A 20,529-nucleotide genomic window follows, 5' to 3' on the forward strand; every position below is an offset into this window, starting at 1 on the left:
AACGCACTGATGATTCCATGTGTTACACACTTCATTACTAAATGAGTTTTATTTCCTCTCGTGTGCTAAACCATCAGTCGGTCCAAGCACGAGCTCATGCACTGGAAAGAGTTTGTGAGAACCGGTCAGCGACACATCCGAGACCAGCTCTGAGCCAGGATCAGCTGGATGGACGTGCGCTGAGATAGAAACGTAGAAGGTAGAACCTGAGGTCAGCTCTGGTTCTCTAAGACAGTGGCTCCCACACATTCTACCACGCCTGACTCAGCCGTGTGTGGTTCTCACTCACTCAGGTCACTGAGCTGCCAAAGAACTGTCAAAGCAATGAGGCCAGATTCTGCAGTTGAATTTTTCAAGGGGCTTCAGCAGCTCAGATGGGAGGTAGGAATGCCAACCAAATGCTGCGTGAACATTCCCACCACTCATTGGAATAAGAACCTTTCGTGCCAAGTACAAGACAGTGGAGGAGCTTCTCTCGGCGCAGCCGGTCTAACTTGTAATAGGAGGAAAGAAAGAAATAAAAACATAAATTTATAAACAAGATGTGCACTGGTTACACACAGCTACATTACAAACACTGAAGATGTAATAACTGCTTACATCAAGGTTACGTCTACGAGTCCTCCTGCTCTGCCTTACGCCAACTAGAAAGCAGGGACGTGCCAACGTGGGCACAATGGGCCGATGCTGATGTCCAGTAGTGTGTAAAAGTTCGAAGTTCACACTAAGTGAAAATAAGTAAAACAGCCCCCACAGAGAACAAACTTAAATATGACATCTTTCTGCACACTGTAATCTGTTTTAATTGATCGATTTCTATTTATTTCCTGAGTTTGACGTATTGGCAAGATATAAGATATATCGATATAAAATGGTGCCATTACTTTTGCACAGGTCGCATGTTTTTTTGCCACCCAAATTTGTTAAAATCAACAAATACTTACAGTAATTAATTGTAAGGAGTACAAAACATACACCGGTCAGCCATAACATTCTGACCACCTCCTTGTTTCTACACTCACTGTCCACTTTATCAGCTCCACTGACCGTATAGCTGCACTCTGTAGTTCTACAGTTACAGACTGTAGTCCATCTGTTTCTCTGATACTCTGTTACCCTGTTCTTCAGTGGTCAGGACCCCCATGGACCCTCACAGAGCAGGTGCTATTTGGACGTGGTGGTGGTGTATTAGGGTGTGTTGTGCTGGTACGAGTGGATCAGACACAGCAGTGCTGCTGGAGTTTTTAAACACTGTGTCCACTCACCGTCCACTCTATTAGACACCCCTACCTTGTAGTTCTAATTGTAGAACTACAAAGTGCAGCTATACAGTAAGTGGAGCTGATCAAGGAGGTGGTCAGAATGTTACGCCTGATCGATCCTGCAATGAAAATTCTGTAAAAATCATATTAAGCATTGTTTGATGCCCTTTATTTACAATAATGGGGGCAGTAAAATCCCCCCCGCGACCCTGGCGGAGAAGCGGCTTAGAAAATGGATGGATGGATGGGGGCAGTAAAATGTAAATAAAGCAAAGTTTGGCTTTTCTATTGTAAGATGTTGCACAAAAGTGGAATAGAAGACAAAACGAATGATAATCCAAAAAGAAGAATGGTTTATATCTGATTTTCACTCAAATGGCTCAATTATTTCCAAAGCTGCTGATTCTAATATCACCGTATAGTCCTAAAACACACGGCCTGAGCTGATAATGCCCTTCACTTTGCCTGTCTTAAGAACTATTCCAGCTAGAGTTTATCCAGCTAGAGTTTATCCAGCCCATATCTTGGAAATCTTTACCCCACTGTTTTGAAATACAGTGCGATGTAGTGCAGTTGTAAGCAAAAGTTTGGGCACATCTGGTCAAATTCCACATTTGGTTGATTTTCTAAGTGAATACATTTGAACACATCCTCTACAGAGACACGTTTCCACATTTTAAGCACAATTACTGTTTACTAGCTGAACACATTGAAGGAAAAAAACCCTAAATGAATGGCCTGTGTAAAAGTTATGGCACAGTTTTATTTTTTCACCATATATTAAAGCAGGGGTGTCAAACTCAACCACTAAAAGGGCCGTTTTTAAAAAAATCTCAGCAAATCTGCTGTTTTTATTTTATTACTACTTAACATTTTGCCATGAACGGGCCACTGTTTATTCAAAATATGCCAAAACCACAACAAGCCAGACAAAATAGGTACCAAATACTTACAAATAAAAAAAAATAAATAAAAAAAAAAGTTTCACGTTTTTTTTTTTTTTTTAACTTTTTTTTTTTATTTTAAAAATTTACTTGAACTAGACCCCAGGCATCTTTTCCTTTTGTGTAACCGCCGGCCCATGGATTGTTGTTGGGGGTCTGAAGGCACACTATGTTGCAGTGCATGCTGGGGACTGTAGTGCATCTCAGGGTGAGACAGTCTAGTAAGAATAGAAAACTGAAATACGTTCGCAGGCCGAATAGGACTGTTCCGCGGGTCTTATCCGGCCCACAGGCCTCGCGTTTGACGCATAGGTGTTAAATTATATGTTAAATAAATAGAAACGGTCACTTCCATCTCTGTAGAGGACGCGTTAACATGCGAACAAAATGCTATTTGCCTGAGGGTTTGAACGTTTGCATGTGGCTGAAACACATCATGCTCTCCCCAGTCCATCCGGTCAGCATTTGGCTACCAGTTTTGCTTTTGTGATGTCACAAAAACCAATGCATTTACGTCAATTCAGCATAGAGTAGCTCAACCCTGCCCCTTCACTCTGACTTCAGCCTGGACTGCTTCTTGAAAGAGGCACAGTTCAGGGCAGCCAATCACAACAGAGATAATTTGCATACCTCAATCCCAAAAAAACACACAAAACAGAAACGCAGACCGCCTTGGGGGTCACGAAAGATCAGGAAAAACATCAAAATATGAAGCACGGCCTGTTCAGCACTGAAACCGGGAGCCACTGCTTTGAGATGCCAGCAAGCTTGACACATGTGATCAGCATAAATACCCATCATCACTCAGCAGGTGTCACCAAACCGACGAGCAGAAAAATGTTTAATCACTGGCCGAAGATGATACAGCATTACGGGCATCTCACTGCCCAGACTGCTGGGATCCTCGTCGACATGCAAAACTACAGAGATGGACTTTCACCATTTCAGCTACAAGCCAACCTTCAGAAACCCCCTCGCACTGTAACAGACAGATCAGGTCGTTAGGCAACAGACATGATGGCAGCTACGACACACACGAAGCCTTGAAGAGGAACCGGAAAAGAGAAAGACGTTTCTGGAAGCTTTGGCTGGTGGGGGTCGTGCAGGGCACTTCTAAAAACGCACAAATCGGAGAACCGAGACGTTTGTACGAAACACCAAATAAATAAAAAAATAATAAAAAGAAATACTGATAAAAAGGCGGCGTCTTTCTCCGCCACACTGATGTCACAATGACGCACTGAGATATAAAGGGAGACCGTTATGTACAGGGAAAGAAGTCTGTATGTTGCTGCTGTCCAAAAAAAAAGAGTATATTCAAAATTAACTTTGCAGGAGAAGAAAAAAAAAAAACATTCTTTACGTTTAATGTAAGTCAATCAGTGCGTATACATGCACTCAATAATCCGATCGTAATCGGATTTCTACAGTTATCCGATTATTCAAAAGGTCAACACCACACTCCGATCTAGAAATCCGATTAAGAAATCCCAGAAAGGAGCTCAGTAATCAGATTTCTCAGTGAACTCTTCTCAGTCTGTGTGAGATCAGACTGTGGATGTCACGAGACGCAGCAAAGCACTTTGGGAGCGGCGCTGAAACCAAACGTGAAATAAAGGATTTGAATAATCTTCATCTTCTAGATGATGAACGTTCATATTTTCAGGTAAAGTGGTGCGATGTTTAAAAAATAAGCTGCGGCATGTAGTTTTATGTTATGGTAATGTCACGTCTTCTCCTGTGAGTTTATTGGCTGGTTGTAAGGCAGAAATCTGATTGCTGTCTGACTCTTGTAGACCTGGAGTTTCCCCATTATCTGATTACTGTCTGACTCATGTAGACCTGGAGTTTCCCCATTATCTGATTACTGTCTGACTCCTGTAGACCTGGAGTTTCCCCATTATCTGATTACTGTCTGACTCCTGTAGACCTGGAGTTTCCCTGTTATCTGATTACTGTCTGACTCCTGTAGACCTGGAGTTTCCCCGTTATCTGATTACAGTCTGACTCCTGTAGACCTGGAGTTTCCCTGTTATCTGATTACTGTCTGACTCCTGTAGACCTGGAGTTTCCCCATTATCTGATTACTGTCTGACTCCTGTAGACCTGGAGTTTCCCCATTATCTGATTACTGTCTGACTCCTGTAGACCTGGAGTTTCCCTGTTATCTGATTACTGTCTGACTCTTGTAGACCTGGAGTTTCCCCGTTATCTGATTACTGTCTGACTCCTGTAGACCTGGAGTTTCCCCATTATCTGATTACTGTCTGACTCATGTAGACCTGGAATTGCCCCATTATCTGATTACTGTCTGACTCATGTAGACCTGGAGTTTCTCCATTATCTGATTACTGTCTGACTCTTGTAGACCTGGAGTTTCCCCATTATCTGATTACTGTTTGACTCATGTAGACCTGGAGTTTCCCCATTATCTGATTACTGTCTGACTCCTGTAGACCTGGAGTTTCCCCGTTATCTGATTACTGTCTGACTCTTGTAGACCTGGAGTTTCCCCGTTATCTGATTACTGTCTGACTCCTGTAGACCTGGAGTTTCCCCATTATCTGATTACTGTCTGACTCTTGTAGACCTGGAGTTTCCCCGTTATCTGATTACTGTCTGACTCATGTAGACCTGGAGTTTCCCCATTATCTGATTACTGTCTGACTCATGTAGACCTGGAGTTTCCCCATTATCTGATTAATGTCTGACTCATGTAGACCTGGAGTTTCCCCGTTATCTGATTACTCCACAGCATATAAACGTGTTGATCAGATTACTGACAAAACCTGATTTTCTGCAATTATCTGATTATTAAGTGCATGTAAACACACTCACTGCAAATTTTCCCAGAATTTTTGGAGCATTTCTATTGATCTGTTAATTAAGAAATTGTGCTACAATGTTAAAGACAGCTGCTTTGTGTAAATAAAAACTTAAATAAAAAAAAATTGAACAGCAACGATACGGGAGTCGATAAAGTGGCTACGTCTTAAAACCCATGGCGAAATCTTAGAGAAGTAAACACAACATGTATATCTGAACCATTTTTTCCTTTTTCCTCTGTTTAGCCACAGGTTATTTTTTCTCCACACAGAAAATAGCCTGACAAATTAGAAAAATAAAAATTTGGGGAAAAAAAATAAAACACATTTTCAATCCACATTTTGAGCTTTTTAAAAAGAGCACAGGTGTGCCGTGACGTCGGCTGGGAATGCAGCAGTACGTCGCAGGTACCCAGATGTACTGTAAGCACTAGCTGTGTACAGCTGAAAGTTACGCCGGATCGGTGGAGAACAGACGTCAGCATATATATATATATATATATATGCCGAGAAGAAGCCAAAGCAATACATTTACAGATTACATATACATATATATTCTCATATATATATATATATATATATATATATACACACATATGCATATTTACAAGTACACGTCTATGCGTATAGATACAAATACACACCCATAAAACCCACAACTCGTGTTGCTGTCGAAGGACAGACAGTATGACTCCGTTCTGAAGGAGAGTGAAGCGAAGAAGCTGGTATCCAGGCTTTTGTTCTAAGCCCATACTGACCTAAGAAACTGTGACTGCTCAGCGAGGTTAAGACACTGGATTTCAAAACGAGAAAACATTATCGCTTGTGAAATTTACAACTTACAGTTGACCTCTTGAGTTAGAGGTTAGTGATTACTGTAAAACATCTGTGCTTTTTGATATGATGACCTGCGCCCCCCCCCTTAAACAATCATAAGGTCTGGTTCACTACCACAAATAACAACAGTGAATTTCTCTCTTTGGGGAAAAAGGGGGGCACAGTATCAGTAGACGGTGAAAGAAACAGTGCTCTCGTGCTTTCCGTTCCGTCCTCTGCGGGTTTGGTTGAGGATCTGAGCCGAACTGAATGTGCAAAACAGGGTCGGGAGAGGGAAAGCAGGAGAGACGGTGGCACCCGGTGACGGCTTCCGCGGGCCGGTCTCAGTGCTACTGCAGGTAACGGTAGACTTTGAAGCAGTGGTTCCCAGAGTCAGCCACCACCACGTGGCCGTCGGAGGTGAGGGCCAGCCCCTGCGGCCCGTACAGCGGGTCAGCGCTGGTGTTGATGTAGGACAGGAAGGAGCCTGAGCTATCGAACACCTTGGACAAACAAAGAAACCCAAGCTTGGTTTGTTGCACTGATAAGCACTTTTACATTAACGTCCACAACGTTACAAGTAGGCCTGTGATTAATATTACATAACCACTTGGATGTTATTATCTGAGCGGACGGAGATCATTTTACAGGGTGATTCAAAAAGATTCAACCGATTTTCAAAGCGGCATATTTTATACAAACGTGAGGCACCTAGGAACCAATCACAATCCAATTGTAGGAGAGTTTCTGACTGGCAGCATGGCAGTGAACCTCCAACAGCTCAGAGCATTCGTCGTTGGTGCCCACAGTCCCAAGAAAAAGGTCACCAGCATCACCAGATCTCAGACTGCGTGACTTTTTTGTGGGGCTATGTTAAGGATTGTTTACATGCCACTGCCAACAACACTGGATGATGCTGTGAGTACAGCAACACCCGGCATGCTCAATCAAATATGGGATGAATTGGACTGTGGTGTTGATGTCGTCCGTACAGCTGGAGGAGGTTCATATTGAGCACTTGTAAAATGACATGATAAACTCTACACTGTAATAAATGAGAGGTCTGCTCAACTTAAAACGATATGGTAACTCATTACATGGCTTTTCTTGAGTTGACTCAACTTGAGGACACCGGAGTTCAGACACCTCAAACTTCTTAGCTGATTCAAAAGTTCTCAAAGCTCTTGTTTCCAGCTCTGCATCTCAGTTAGATACACAAAATCTGATTTATTTATTTTTTACTCAATTTCACCACTAGTTGGCGCTCCTTCTATTACACAGTCCAACCTGACATATTTCCCTGTTGGGTTGTCAGATTTGGACAGCTATGGCATTGTTGGGATCCAAACTTACAACCTCCTGATGTTGGGATGAATTGTTAAGACAGTTGGACCACCTGAGATGATGCCAGCCTTTAAAATTAAAACAACATTTGTAGACACAACATCCGAGCTGCTTTAGGTTGTGGGAGCTTTGTGAGAACCATTAACTTAGAAATCATTAAAAGACAGAGTTATAAGCATTTAACTGAGGCAGGCAGACTGATTTACCGGAAGAGCAAGCCTAACATTTCCATATATGGAATGGAGTGACCTCCACTCCAGACACAGAGCAGGGTATTGTATGAAAGATGCCGTTGTGGTAGGAGAACACCTGGAAGGCCAGGGAGAGTGAGGAAACACTGCTTGTACAGTAGAAGCTAACTGGGAATAGGAAGACTAGCTGATAAGGGCTGGTAAGATCCGGTCTTTGAGCCAAATTAATAAGAAAGTGTTACAAACAACGGACACAGGGAGGACAGGAAGACCTGATAAAACAAGGCCGAGAGAAAAGTTAGAAAAACAGATCTATTGGTAACCAAAGGTGATTCCGGGACATATTAAAAACAGGAGGGGTGATGAACTCACCCCAGGGAGGGGTGATGAGCTCACCCAGAAGAGGTATAAAGTGAAATGTGTTTGCATTGTCTGTACACTTTGGCTTTCCGGAAGGCCGTCTTGTCACTTGGAACTTAATAAACGAAGAAGGGACCTCTTTCCTTGCTTCAAAACTTGAAGTTTGGTTTTTCATCTCTCTTTGACTTTTTGCAAGAACGCTTTTTCAACCTTCGTCAATTTGTTACCTTTTTTGCAGTAGAACGGACTTTTACTTTTCCTGCATCAGAGAACAGATTAAATTAAAATTAAAACTTTAACTTAACGTTAATTAATTAGTAACGTTTTTCCACATCGTCTGGGACTTTGGAGCGGAGGACGGGGTGCTCTGAGTCCCGACAAGGTGTTCCTGAATGGTGCAGTGGACTAAGCCGTCACCCCAACAGGTGCTTGTGAGTTTGAGCCCCAGCGATGCCACAGCCATCCGTAAGTGTGTATCCTAGAGGAAAAATGTCCAGCAACATTGTGTGATGGAAAGAACCCTGGCTGGTGGGGAGGTTGAGTAAGAACAGCATGTTTTATTGACTGAAGTGAGACGCAGGACGGAAAAATTAAGCGAATGTTTGACTGAACCAAGAAGTTATGAAATCAGTTGCCAAGTCATTTTGAGTTGAGCTGACCTCTCATTTTTAACAGTGTATGAGAAAAATATACAGAGTTTCTGAAAACTGCCTCTGTCCCATCCTAATCAAAGATGTTTCCAAGCTGGTACATTTCTGGAACATTTTTCTCTTGAATATCACTGGATTTTCTGAATGATGAGGTCATTCTTCTTCTTTCGGCTGCTCCCTTTAGGGGTCGCCACAGCGGATCATCTGCCTCCATCTCGCCCTATCCACTGCCTCCTCTACTTTCACACCAACCATCTCCATGTCCACCTTCACTACATCCATAAACCTCCTCTGAGGTCTACCTCTTCTCCTTCTACCCGGCAGCTCCATCTCCAACATTCTTTGCCCAATATATCCACTATTCCTCCTCAACAATGTCCAAACCATCTCAACCTGGCCTCTCTGGCTTTATCTCCAAACTGCTCCACCTTCACTGTCCCTCTGATCTGCTCATTTCTAATCTTGTCCAGCCTCGTCACTCCCAACGAAAATCTCAGCATCTTCATCTCCACCACCTCCAGCTCAGCCTCCTGTCTTTTAAACAGAGCCACAGTCTCCAAACCAAACATCATAGCAGGACGCACTGCTGTCTTGTAGACCTTCCCTTTCACTCTTGCTGCTATCCTTCTGTCACACATCAGCCCTGACACCCGTCTCCACCCACTCCATCCTGCCTGCACCCTCTTCTTCACCTCTTTTCTACACTGTCCATTGCTCTGGATGGCTGACCCAAGATATTTGAAGTCATCCACCTTTACGACCTCTACTCCTTGCATCTTCATGAATGATGAGGTCATTAAAGAGCTAAAATATGAATACCGCAATGTCAGCTAATGCTACTTTGCACTGAATTGGCAGCATTAGACTCGCAGCCTCCTTAAAAAAACACAAGCCAAGCACAGATGCCAGTGCAGTAGCCATGCAAGCTGACCTGTACTGTGGCTATTCTGCTACACATCAGAATGAAAGTGGTTTTCACCTCTTCTGGTCTTCTCCTTAAAGAAGAACGATGAACCACGAAGTGATACAACCACTATAACTAACTTTCATGAAAGCTCAGTGACATCAAATTGATGCACAGCATCATTAGCCTGAACGTAGCAATTACGACTCTTTATCGACCTCATACTTCAGAGGATTCAGTGATATATGGGAGACAAATGCAGGACAAACATCTTGGAACATCTTGGTTTTCAGAACCATACGAACATAAAAATCGACCTCTTCACATCAGGCTTGTACGACGGCGTTTTAGGGCCACTGTTAAAAAATGAAAACAGTAGACTTTGATAATAAAGTTGTAATATTTCGAGAAAAAAGTCGTAGAATTGTGACATTAAAGCAGCATGAACACCAGGAGAGGTCAGTATTGTGGCCAAAGTCTCTGTAAAGTGAAGCAGCACCTCCTGGTGTTAAATGAGGGGCATTGAGTTGGTGGAAGCTGCACTTTCATATCGATTCCCCCATAAAGAAACACTCAGCCTCCCCGTCTCTCCTGTTTACAGCTGTTGTAGATTTTTACATGTACATCTTTATTCTTTTACTCTAGCATCTGGGAGCCTGCATGTGGTGTGCATGGCTACAGGCTGTTACCTGTATCCTGCTGTTGCCCCAATCTGCTACAATGATGTTGCCATTAGCATCCACAGCCACTCCTGTCGGAGCATTAAACTGCCCATTTCCTTCACCATGAGAACCGAACTTAAAGAGGAACTCTCCATCCGCACTGAACACCTGTGTGAAGGACAGAAGAATTAACTAGAACACACTGATATGGAGCAAAGGGGACCAAAGCTTTGTTAAGAACCCTTAAAATATCAGGCACCCTGCTGGTGACATCCTGTATAAATAAAAATAATGCCTTATTAATGCGTAGTAAGGCGTGGGAATGAGATCGTGGCTTACTAAGTGGTGGCCACACATTAGGATCTCGTTCCCATGCTTTACTAAGTCGTAGCCACACATTATTTTTATTTATATATGTCACCAGCGGGGCTCTGTATTATGCATATCTGAATAAACGATTTTTTTTTCCCTTTTAGTCTAAAAAGTTAGTCTAAACTTACTTTAACGGAGTGATTGTGGAAGTCTGTCACTATGATCTCGTTCTTGTTGTTAACAGCTACAAAGTGCGGACCTGTAAAGACACACAGAGTAAGGAACAGAGAGGAAAAGGAGACGAGGGCTGATGCAACATGACCCAACAGAAAGAAGATCTTCTGGGTGATCAAGAGCAATTTAAAGACCGATTCAGTGGTAACGCTGACATTTCACTGCAGGCTTTTGACGTTTTCTGATAAATCAGGAGTTTCAATAATTAGAAACATTTCATGCTGAATTGATTTGCAGCCCTTTATGTAGACTGACGATTCTGCAACGTACACATTGATGCACTGTCGCTGTCCTAAGAAAACCTGGTATCTTTGAACAGGTAACATTAAAGGAGGAGGAAAACTGTTTTTACTGTTTTTTAATATACACTAATTAATATAACAAGATTTTATTCCAAGGAAATCTGGGCCGTTTCTATCGGTCCATTTGTCCTGAAACTTTTCAGAAGACGTGAAGAATCCAAACCCTAACTTAACCAGGGGACCAGCCAGATGTCTGGAGAAGTGAAGTTTATTCGTTTGCATGCAGGTGCCAGACACCTAGCCAGCCCGTAAGATGCCAAGAAGAGCCTCGGCCCATACGTGACAAGTGACGGGTGTGACAGACGTGACCAGACGGACAAACAAGAATAGACGGAAGATGTTCTAAATACAGTCACAGTGCAGACACAACACTGAATATAATGACATATACCACAGCACTAAACACTGTACAGAGCCGTACGTTTCTATAGATGATAAAAAAATCGAGATTTTACGTTTTTATTAAGTGAATGAAATTTTAAGCCTGCAGGGTTACTTCATTTTTACGATAAGACACCCAATATTTTTTACAATGAACAATAAAAACGAACTTTCTTATGACAGCAATGCCGTTTCATTCATTACTTGCTTGCAGTTAAGATCAGCGTGATTATACCATGATCACACATTGTACGTTCATCTTATAGCAGACGGGGACGAATGTTAGGCACATCACGGCAGTGGGTAGTGCGCTCCATACTTACTGAACCCGGGGCCAGATTTACTAAGCTTTTGCTCCAGTGCAAAGTTTGCACCACTTTTTTCTAAAAGGAATAGGGGACAAAAACACAAACAAGGTCAGAAATGAGAGACAAATAAACAGAAGCAAACAGAAGGCCTTTCCCAAAGTGCCACAATATCCCAAAAGGCAGAGCAAGACAATGGACAGCTTGGAGCGAAGCCCATAAAGCAGCTGGCGTTTTGCACCTACACACCAAACCCATGTCAGAAAAAAGCCTTCAGAGGGAGCAAAAGGGCAGCATGCCACATGCATGGCTCAGGACTATGGCTCAGGACTATGGCTCAGGACTATGGCTCAGGACTATGGCTCAGGAACCGCCAGGGTTAAAGGTAAAGTAAGCAGGGAATGGCGACAACTAAAAGGGGTAAGGTGGGTGAACAGATAAAGGTTTTGGGGAATGTGAGCTATTTTATGTCTGTGTCCTCTCCATTCAAAGACCAAGAACCCTACAATAAACAGTGAGATTCATACCGTAGACTAATAACATTCACATAGACTGAACGCTTGAGTTTTGTAATTCACACACAAGTAACGTTGGAAAAACAATGGAGAAACATGTGTTTGAGGAACAGAGAGGACAGCAGGACAGAGGCATGAACCCATTCCTTTACACATTGGAACTGAAGCCTGGGTAAATCTGGCCATTGAAATGTAATATATCAACCATATTTATTCATCCTCAACACCTTAGTCTTCAGCAAAATGATCTAGCACATACCCGCAGCCTAAAAACTCAACCAGGGCCTGACCGATATGAACATTTTGAGACTGTTATCAAGTTTAGGGTCGAATAATCAGCTGATGCGATTTAATATTTACATCCCCAGTTCCTAAAAAGGTGGGACGCTGTGTAAAATGTAAATAAATGTAGATAAATGTGAGTGCAACGATGTGCAAATCTCATAGACCCATATTTTTTCACCATAGAACACACATCAGATGTTGAAAGTGAGACATTTTACCATTTCATGACATTCACTCCTTTAGAACATCTCAGAAAAGTTGGACAGGGGCAACAACAGACTGGAAAAGCAAGTGGTGCTAACAGTAACAGCTGGAGGAGCAGCTTGTAACTACCTCACATGACTGGGTATAAACGGAGCATTTCAGAGAGTAAATGTAAATTTAAAGTATTTATTTTACGTTGAGGAACGTTTTTGTGAAATTGTTCCACAGGTTTTCATAGGTTGGGTAAGTCTGAGAGACTCTGCCTCTCTGAAATGCTCCATTTATACCCAGTCATGTGAGTTAGTTACAAGCTGCTCCTCCAGCTGTTATCGTTATTAGCACCACTTGCTTTTCCAGTCTGATGTTGCCCCTGTCCAACGTTTGAGGTGTCAAATCCAGGTTCAGAAAGTAAAAGTCCTTCCCAGGATTTTGTTCCAACAGGCTGGACAGCTCTGCTGGTGGTGTGATCTAACTAGAGAAGCCAGCCTGTTGGAACAAAATCCTGGGAAGGACTTTTTTTCTGGACCTGAATTTGACACCTCTGAGTGAGTGAATGTCATGAAATGGTAAAATGTCTCACTTTCAACATCTGATGTGTGTTCTATGCTCTATGACCAATAAAATACGGGTGTATGAGATTTGCACATCATTGAATTCTGTTTTTATTTATATTTATTTACATTTTACACAGCATCCCACCTTTTTTGGAACTGGGGTTGTAAATGACATGTTTTTCATTTCATATCATCACCTCTTCTCAATGATCACACATCTCACTGTGGGAGTAGCTACTCCGACTGCTTTTATTTCCTTTTATTTTTCTCGCTTGTCATTAGATCTATTCATAAAAATCTTTTTTGTGGGTTGTGGCATGTTACTCTCTCGTTAAAGGAGATGGGTGCACAGCGTAGACGTAAGGGTTTGTCTGATAACCGTGGAGATTGCAAGTTCAAACCCCAGCAGTGCTGCAACAAAAAAGGCGCAAATTATCTGCAATTTCATGTCAATATCGATGATACCAGGGGTTGCCAATATCATCCGATATTATCAACCGATATATCGGTCGGGCCCTAATCTTTCGTTCAGTTTTCAGACACGGATTAAATTTAGTCTTGGACTAAACTGGGCCATAATTTGGCAACGAGCAGCACTTTAGGCCATGTCTTCACTCATAACCAGTAACCAGAAAATCAATCAATACCCGAGCAACACTGATCTGTACAGTATGGGTCAGTTTTACAGAATATTGCTTTGATAAGCAGGTCAATACACTGTTTTATCTATATGGCATCTCCAGCTGGATTTTTAAAGATCTCTGTTAAAGGGATTTTTCAGCCTCAACCGTGTTTGCTTGGTGTGAAGCTGCCGTTCAAGGCCGTAAGCAGATCAAACACTGTGTGAAACAGGTCTGTGAACAAGGCTGGGTGTTAGAGAACGAGCAGTCATTACAACACACAGCAGGAGGACTTTGTCTCAGAAGAACCTGAATCATTAAACCAAGTGATGTTAAACCACTCACACACCCACACACTGCACACTCATTTAAACATGCTCGGAACTGCAACAGCGAGCCCCATATTACACTCCAGCTACCTGTGATCTATAACCGTGGGTCATTTCAAGCCAGTACCTGCAAACTGTCTGTCCGAGGTGCCCCTGGCCCCGAACTTGGTGACCAGCTTTCCGTTTGACTGGAAGATGAAGACGCAGCAGGCTTTGTTGTCCACTGCGATGATGTGACCGTTCCGATCCACAGCCACACCCTTCGGTCCCATCAGCCTCCCAGCTCCAATCTTGTTCTGCGCAGAGAGAATCGGTGAAGCAGAAGTAACACTGTTTAACTGTTATAGTAATAAAACTTTACTACTATGATTATCTGAACATGCGTAGATATTAGCAGTACTGAAAAAACACTGGCAAACTGCAGGTTTCAATATTAAGAGAACATAATTAGTCTAATTGTGGAACATTCAACAAAAATGACTGTATCCAGAGTTTTTAATGGCTGTTTCTTGAGGCACCATTGCGTGCATTGTGCCCATGTGTCAAAATATTGTAAAAATGTGTTCAAGTAACAAAATATGATACTTTTGATGTACAGTTTTTCACTCTGCTGAGACTAATTTATCTGGGAAGCTTAATATATCCAGAAATATCATTCCCAGCCACATTAAATTTGGCAGAGATAAAGACTTTCTGACCAACCAGTTATTATTCCATAGCCAGAACAGCTTTTTTGTAATCCAAATAAATCAGGGCTGCTAACACATTTAAATATGTGTTTACTTAAATTAATGAAGCAGTTTACATTTTCATGAAAACTGGATCAGCCGTGGAAAAAAAGTCGTATTCATAATTTAAATAATCAGAAAAACAATAAACAGTAACAAGAATTTCTCGGGTCCATATTTTTCCTGGACACCTTCACAGCCGCCACAGAGACTCGTTAATATCATCAATGACATCATGAGCTCAATTTACTGAGCACTGATTGGTCAAACCAGGAGCTGCTTTTTAACTACATATAATACTGGGCTTCCTCGAGGAGGAGAGGCTTGGAGATGGGTAAACAAACACACAAACACACTGACATCCAGAAAATCACTATTTTATATTATATTATATTATATAATCATTATTAATTAATATTCCATACATTTTGTTTATTCAAATATTAACACAAATAAACAGATTTTGAAAACGTGTCTTGGGTTTCGCACAGTACTGTACATCATTCAGATTTCAACACACTACAGAAAGAGTTTGGGTGATATGATTTCTGCTCTATTGCACCTTAACATAAGGAATGTTTATGCACAAAGAGAATTGTTTCACTGTTACAGGGCAAAGCGGAAACCACAGAAACCACAAAATGAATTAGTGTGCAAATCAAAAAATAGTCAGTAATTGTTAGTGGGGGTTCTGTTATCAACTCTGCTATATAATAGTCATTTTCATTTATATAGCACTTTTCATGCCAGCGGCAGCTCAAAGTGCTTTACAGACGGGTGATGAAGTTAAACAGTAATGCAAAAAATGATCAGTTATTATATTCATTTAGAACCATATGAGAAAACGACAGATCAAATTAATAGATAAATACCAGGAATTGTAGAGTTTTGCTAAATTAAAGAGACATTTTTAGATGTTTATTAAAAGCGAGCTCTGAGCTCGACTGTCTAATGAACTGAGCTCCACAGTTTAGAAGCAGAATGACTGAAAGAGCCTCTGTATTTTACAGAAGGTGCTTGTAGAAGGCCACTATCTGCAGATCTAAGATCTGGAACATAAATATATGTGCACGTCTTCTCCGCAGAAGCCTACACCGCCTTACCTTAAACTTCCCATCTGAGGAGAAGATGCTTATCCATCGGTTGTCATAGTCAGCCACTATGATGTCTCCGTTCATGTCTACAGTTACTCCTGTAGGCCTCTGCAGCTGCCCTGGAGAGCGGCCCCGCACTCCGAACCTCAGCTTGAACTGGCCATCATTAGTGAACACCTGCACAGAGAGAACAACAACATTAAACCCTAGAGGTCAACGTATGCGTGCCCCACATAAGCGAGTGTTATTTTGCAGTTCCGACTATTGACTGGAATCAAATAACATAACCACCAATTACCAACTGATCATTCATTCACCTGGACTCACCTGTATACACTGGTTGTTGCTGTCTGCCACTACTACTCTGCCATTGTTGGAGGTGGAGATGCCTTGGAGATTAGTGAACTCGCCCTTCTCCCTGCCTCTTGTGCCTGCGATGGACAAACGCAGCAAAACACCTCAATAACAAATCATTTCAAACCAAGTGACGCCAATGAAAATTTAACTCATAACTTTTTTTTTTTAATCTAATCATAAATATGAGATATTGCCCTTGTGCCGGGAGAAAAAGGTTAGAAAGATTCACAGCTACACACTGACATCTAATATCAAATGGCCAAAACCATAATAAGAGAATGCAGTGGCTTATTTTACACACACACACACACACTGACAGATGACTGAGAAAAAAAAGGTGCATCCCTCACCATCACTTTGATCCAGATTTGTGTTTTCTGCCACTAAAACCTCCAGCATGCAAATGCAGGTTGAATGTAAAAGTATGAACATCACTCATCATATTACGTTTTACTGATTTTCTAAGCGGAAATAATGGTAACACTTTATTTGGATATACAGGGTGAGTCAAAACTCACAGGACACCGTTTTATTTTATTTTATTTTTCATTTTATTACTGACTTTTATCTCTGGGGTCATCTCAAACAAGTTGTGTAGGCTGAGAAAATCGGAGGCTTGTGACAGCATAAAAAAATCGAATAAAATAAAACGGAGTCCTGTGACTTTTGAGCCACCCAGTATATTTAAGTAACATTCAACTGAATAGTCATTAAATGCCACTGAACTTGAAGGTGAATGTAATTTAGACGGTTCACTATAGATGCTCTGTAAATGCTCAGTCTGCCTTTCTGTAACACTCAACTAAATACACATTAATATTTAATACAATAACCCTAACCTCGGTCAGATTTCAACAACATTTACTGAACATCAGATCAAATAAAGTCCAGTTCGGTCAGATTTCACCAACGTTTAGTGTCAGTTTCCTCTTTTTAGATCACGTCATGTGGAATAACTTCCCTCTGACTCACTTTCTTCTCTGACTGCTGTTTCTCTCCTCGTCCCTCCCCTGTGTGGCGTCACTCACTCGAGTCTCAGAGCTCATCGTAATGCACAGATCTGATTGGCCGAGTAGCGTCACGTGTGATATTTACAGCGCGTGTGATTGGTCTGTGAGTCTCCCGGCCGCTAAAGATACCATAAAAGGCTAGAAAAGTTACAGTGTTTAAAACAGGACCATCGAAATTAAATAATTCTCCACAGTTTATCGGTTGTAGGTCAAGCACAGAAAATTTGGCCACAAGGTGTTTTAAATCCCCAAACGACTTGACAGCTGATGAGCTTTGACGTCATAGTGAGGAGATTAAATATTCCCAAGACTTGATTTCAGTTATTCCTCCAGTTTTGCAGTTCTTACAAAGTGAAATGAAAATGTCTTAACAGCCATTTCATGCTGCCAAATTAAACAGGCTCAGTTATTAAGAACATTTTGACAAGCTAGGTGTCCCTAAACTTTTGACAGGTAGCATAAACTACACCTATTCGTACAGGTTTTTTTTCCTTTGGTGGTCTTACCAACTCTGTAGATGAGTTCATCCTCAATAGGGTTCTCTTTCTTCTTCGTGGTGCTGTACATGCTGGAGGGTCTACGCACAGCTTTCTGTCTGATGTGGCCTCCGGTCCCGCTGGGCGACTTCACCCTCCTCTTCACGTCATCTGGAGACTGGGGCACGTCGCAGGGTTTGACGGCCCGCAGCCTGAAGGGGCTTCCCCGGATGGGCTGTCCGTACAGCAGAAGAGAGACGGAGTATTCACCCTCACCCCGCAGTGTGTAGCCCACCTCGTATGTGCCGTTCTTATTGTCCACCACCTCTATGTCAGTTGCCCGCCCACCGTCCTGCCCCGATATCTCCACTTTTAAAGCCGCGTTTCCGGTCCTCACTAGTTCTCCGTCTTTGTCCTTGGTGGTGACCGTGATGGTGATGTGCTGGCCGACGACAGCGTGCCTCAGTCCCTCTCCGGTGGCCACGCTGGTGTGTCCCACCGCGCTGGTGGTCAGCAGCACACCCAGGTTCTGGATGGAGCGTCGCAGCCCCTCCGTTTCCACCTGGCACTCCAGGTGGGCGTTCTCGTGCGGGTGCTCAGGGAAGTCATGGCGGGCGAGAGCGCTGACCCGTTCGCTCATCTGCTTCTGCACCAGCAGCACCTCGGTGGCGCTGCCGTGGTTCAGGGCCTGCTCCGTGAAGCTGCAGCTGCTCTGGATGTTCTCTTTGCCCTGCTGCAGCGACGACAACTGCGTCTGCAGCACCTACACACACAGAATAGACATGACTTCAAACTGACTTCATCACTAACTGAATGAGCATAAAGCCTTTCAGTAAAGACCATATCTGTGACGAATACAAACCGGTCAGGCGTAACATTCTGACCACTTCCTTGTTTCTACGCTCACTGTCCACTTTATCAGCTCCACTTACTGTATAGCTGCACTCTGTAGTTCTACAGTTACAGACTGTAGTCCATCTGTTTCTCTGATACTACCCTGTTCTTCAGTGGTCAGGACCCCCATGGACCCTCACAGAGCAGGTACTGTTTGGGTGGTAGGTCACTCTCAGCACTGCAGTAACACTGACGTGGTGGTGGTGTGTTAGTGTGTGCTGTGCTGGTCTGAGTGGATCAGACACAGCAGTGCTGCTGGAGTGTCCACTCACTATATATATATATCAGCTATACAGTAAGTGGAGCTGATAAAATGGACAATGACCGTAGAAACAAGGAGGTGGTCAGAACGTAATGCCTGATTGGTGTATCTGGTGCACATAACAAAACGTGTCTAGTTTAGTAAAAATGAAGAATTTTTAAATTAAACATATTAACTGAAGTATATAAGGCAGAAATCTGACAACCACTACCAGCGAGGAGTAGTGTGAATTAAGAAAAATGACAGCTGAGTTCTTCCCGAGTGCCTTATCAAGACGTAATATGAACATATCCTGAATACATCACTGTGTGTGTTGTAACGGAGTATTAAAGACAGTATCCGGCCCAACTCTGATCATGAATGCTGATCACTTGATTCCCAGCCCTGATCCTACAGTAGCGTTGGCCTGGACAATCAGGTGCTTTTCTTACTTCGTTTGTGCTCATGAAGGGCTTGTTAATTAGTGGTATCAGGTGAGGTAGAGCAGGAAAACACCAAAATGTGCAGGGCCGGCCAACTCCAAGACCAGGACAGGGGTGATGGGATATGATGTTTCACAGAATGCATTTCTCAAACGATCCACAAGAGGTCTCCTCAACATCTTTCTCATGATCAACTTGAGTTTCCATTAGTCCAATAAAATGGACCATTTCCATACTTCCGTGTTCGTTAATGCGGAAGAGTAAATAGTGGCTCTTCAACGGCTCATCCTGCCCGAAATCACTGCTGCATTCCTAATGCACCAATAATTCAACTAAACAGCCTCGCCTGAGTTTCCACTCGAAGTTTAAAAATGTTCAATTTCAGCTCAAAAGCTCCACTCATCACTTTTAACAAGGCAATCAATCAAAAATAAGAGCATGACTGAGCTGTAGAGTGAGTACGGGCTGTACAGCAGGACAGACTTACTCACGTTTGAGATTAAAAATGCTCCAAGATAAATATTCATTCGCTGGTGTGTTTACATTCCTGGAGATTTCCATCACAGAGGTTTGATTAAAAACCTTGAGACGCTCCACTGTAGTTCATCATCATCATCATCATCATTTTTATTTATATAGCGCCTTTGCCTGCTCAAGGACGCTCAAAGAACATCAACACATTAAACAAAAGGACAATACAGGTAAACAGTCAAGGATAAACGGAGCAACGATAACACAGTGAAAACAAGTCCATCTCTAACAGAGATCTGAATGAAGACGGAGAGGATGCATCACCGAACAGACTGGTGGAGAGTATCCATAACTTGGGACCTACAACATTAAATGACTGACCACCCATAGAAGCCAATTTAAATCTAAGAACGTGAAGAAAGCCTAGAGTTTGCGATCTCAAAGCACAGGATGGGACACATAGATGAAGAAGCTCTGCCAAGTATTGCAGAGCTTTATATGTTATAAGGAGAACCAGAATGCAATGGGCAACCAGTGAGGACTCTGAAGGACAGCAGTGATGTGGTCCTTCTTTTTTGAAAAGGTGACTTTTTCTCCAAAACAAAGTGCAGGGTCCATATTTTTCCTGGACACCTTCACAGCCGCCACAGAGACTCGTTAATATCATCAATTACATCATGAGCTCAATTTACTGAGCACTGATTGGTCAAACCAGGAGCTGCTTTTTAACTACATATAATACTGGGCTTCCTCGAGGAGAGGCTTGGAGATGGTTAAACAAACACACTAACATCCAGAAAATCACTGTTTATTACT

At 42.5% G+C, this 20,529-nt stretch overlaps 1 protein-coding gene across 5 annotated transcripts in view; it reads right to left on the bottom strand.

Annotated features, from left to right (window-relative positions):
- Positions 1-5,253: 5,253 nt before the first annotated feature.
- trim3b (tripartite motif containing 3b) overlaps positions 5,254-20,529 on the bottom strand; it is an 84,278-nt gene continuing 69,002 nt past the window's right edge. For 4 of the 5 annotated variants that reach the window (XM_017691438.2, XM_037547545.1, XM_017691440.2 and 1 more), the window contains 8 exons: positions 17,695-18,427; positions 16,149-16,252; positions 15,831-15,998; positions 14,127-14,295; positions 11,511-11,570; positions 10,459-10,529; positions 9,986-10,126; positions 5,254-6,350 (listed from right to left, as the gene is read on the bottom strand). In XM_017691438.2, the coding sequence (XP_017546927.1) occupies positions 6,198-6,350; positions 9,986-10,126; positions 10,459-10,529; positions 11,511-11,570; positions 14,127-14,295; positions 15,831-15,998; positions 16,149-16,252; positions 17,695-18,427 (1,599 nt within the window). In that variant the 3' untranslated portion in view covers positions 5,254-6,197. The remainder of the gene's footprint in view (positions 6,351-9,985; positions 10,127-10,458; positions 10,530-11,510; positions 11,571-14,126; positions 14,296-15,830; positions 15,999-16,148; positions 16,253-17,694; positions 18,428-20,529) is intronic. The other variant, XM_017691439.2, reaches the window with a different exon arrangement.

Source organism: Pygocentrus nattereri, chromosome 18, assembly GCF_015220715.1.
Source record: "Pygocentrus nattereri isolate fPygNat1 chromosome 18, fPygNat1.pri, whole genome shotgun sequence".
Classification (NCBI taxonomy): domain Eukaryota; kingdom Metazoa; phylum Chordata; class Actinopteri; order Characiformes; family Serrasalmidae; genus Pygocentrus; species Pygocentrus nattereri.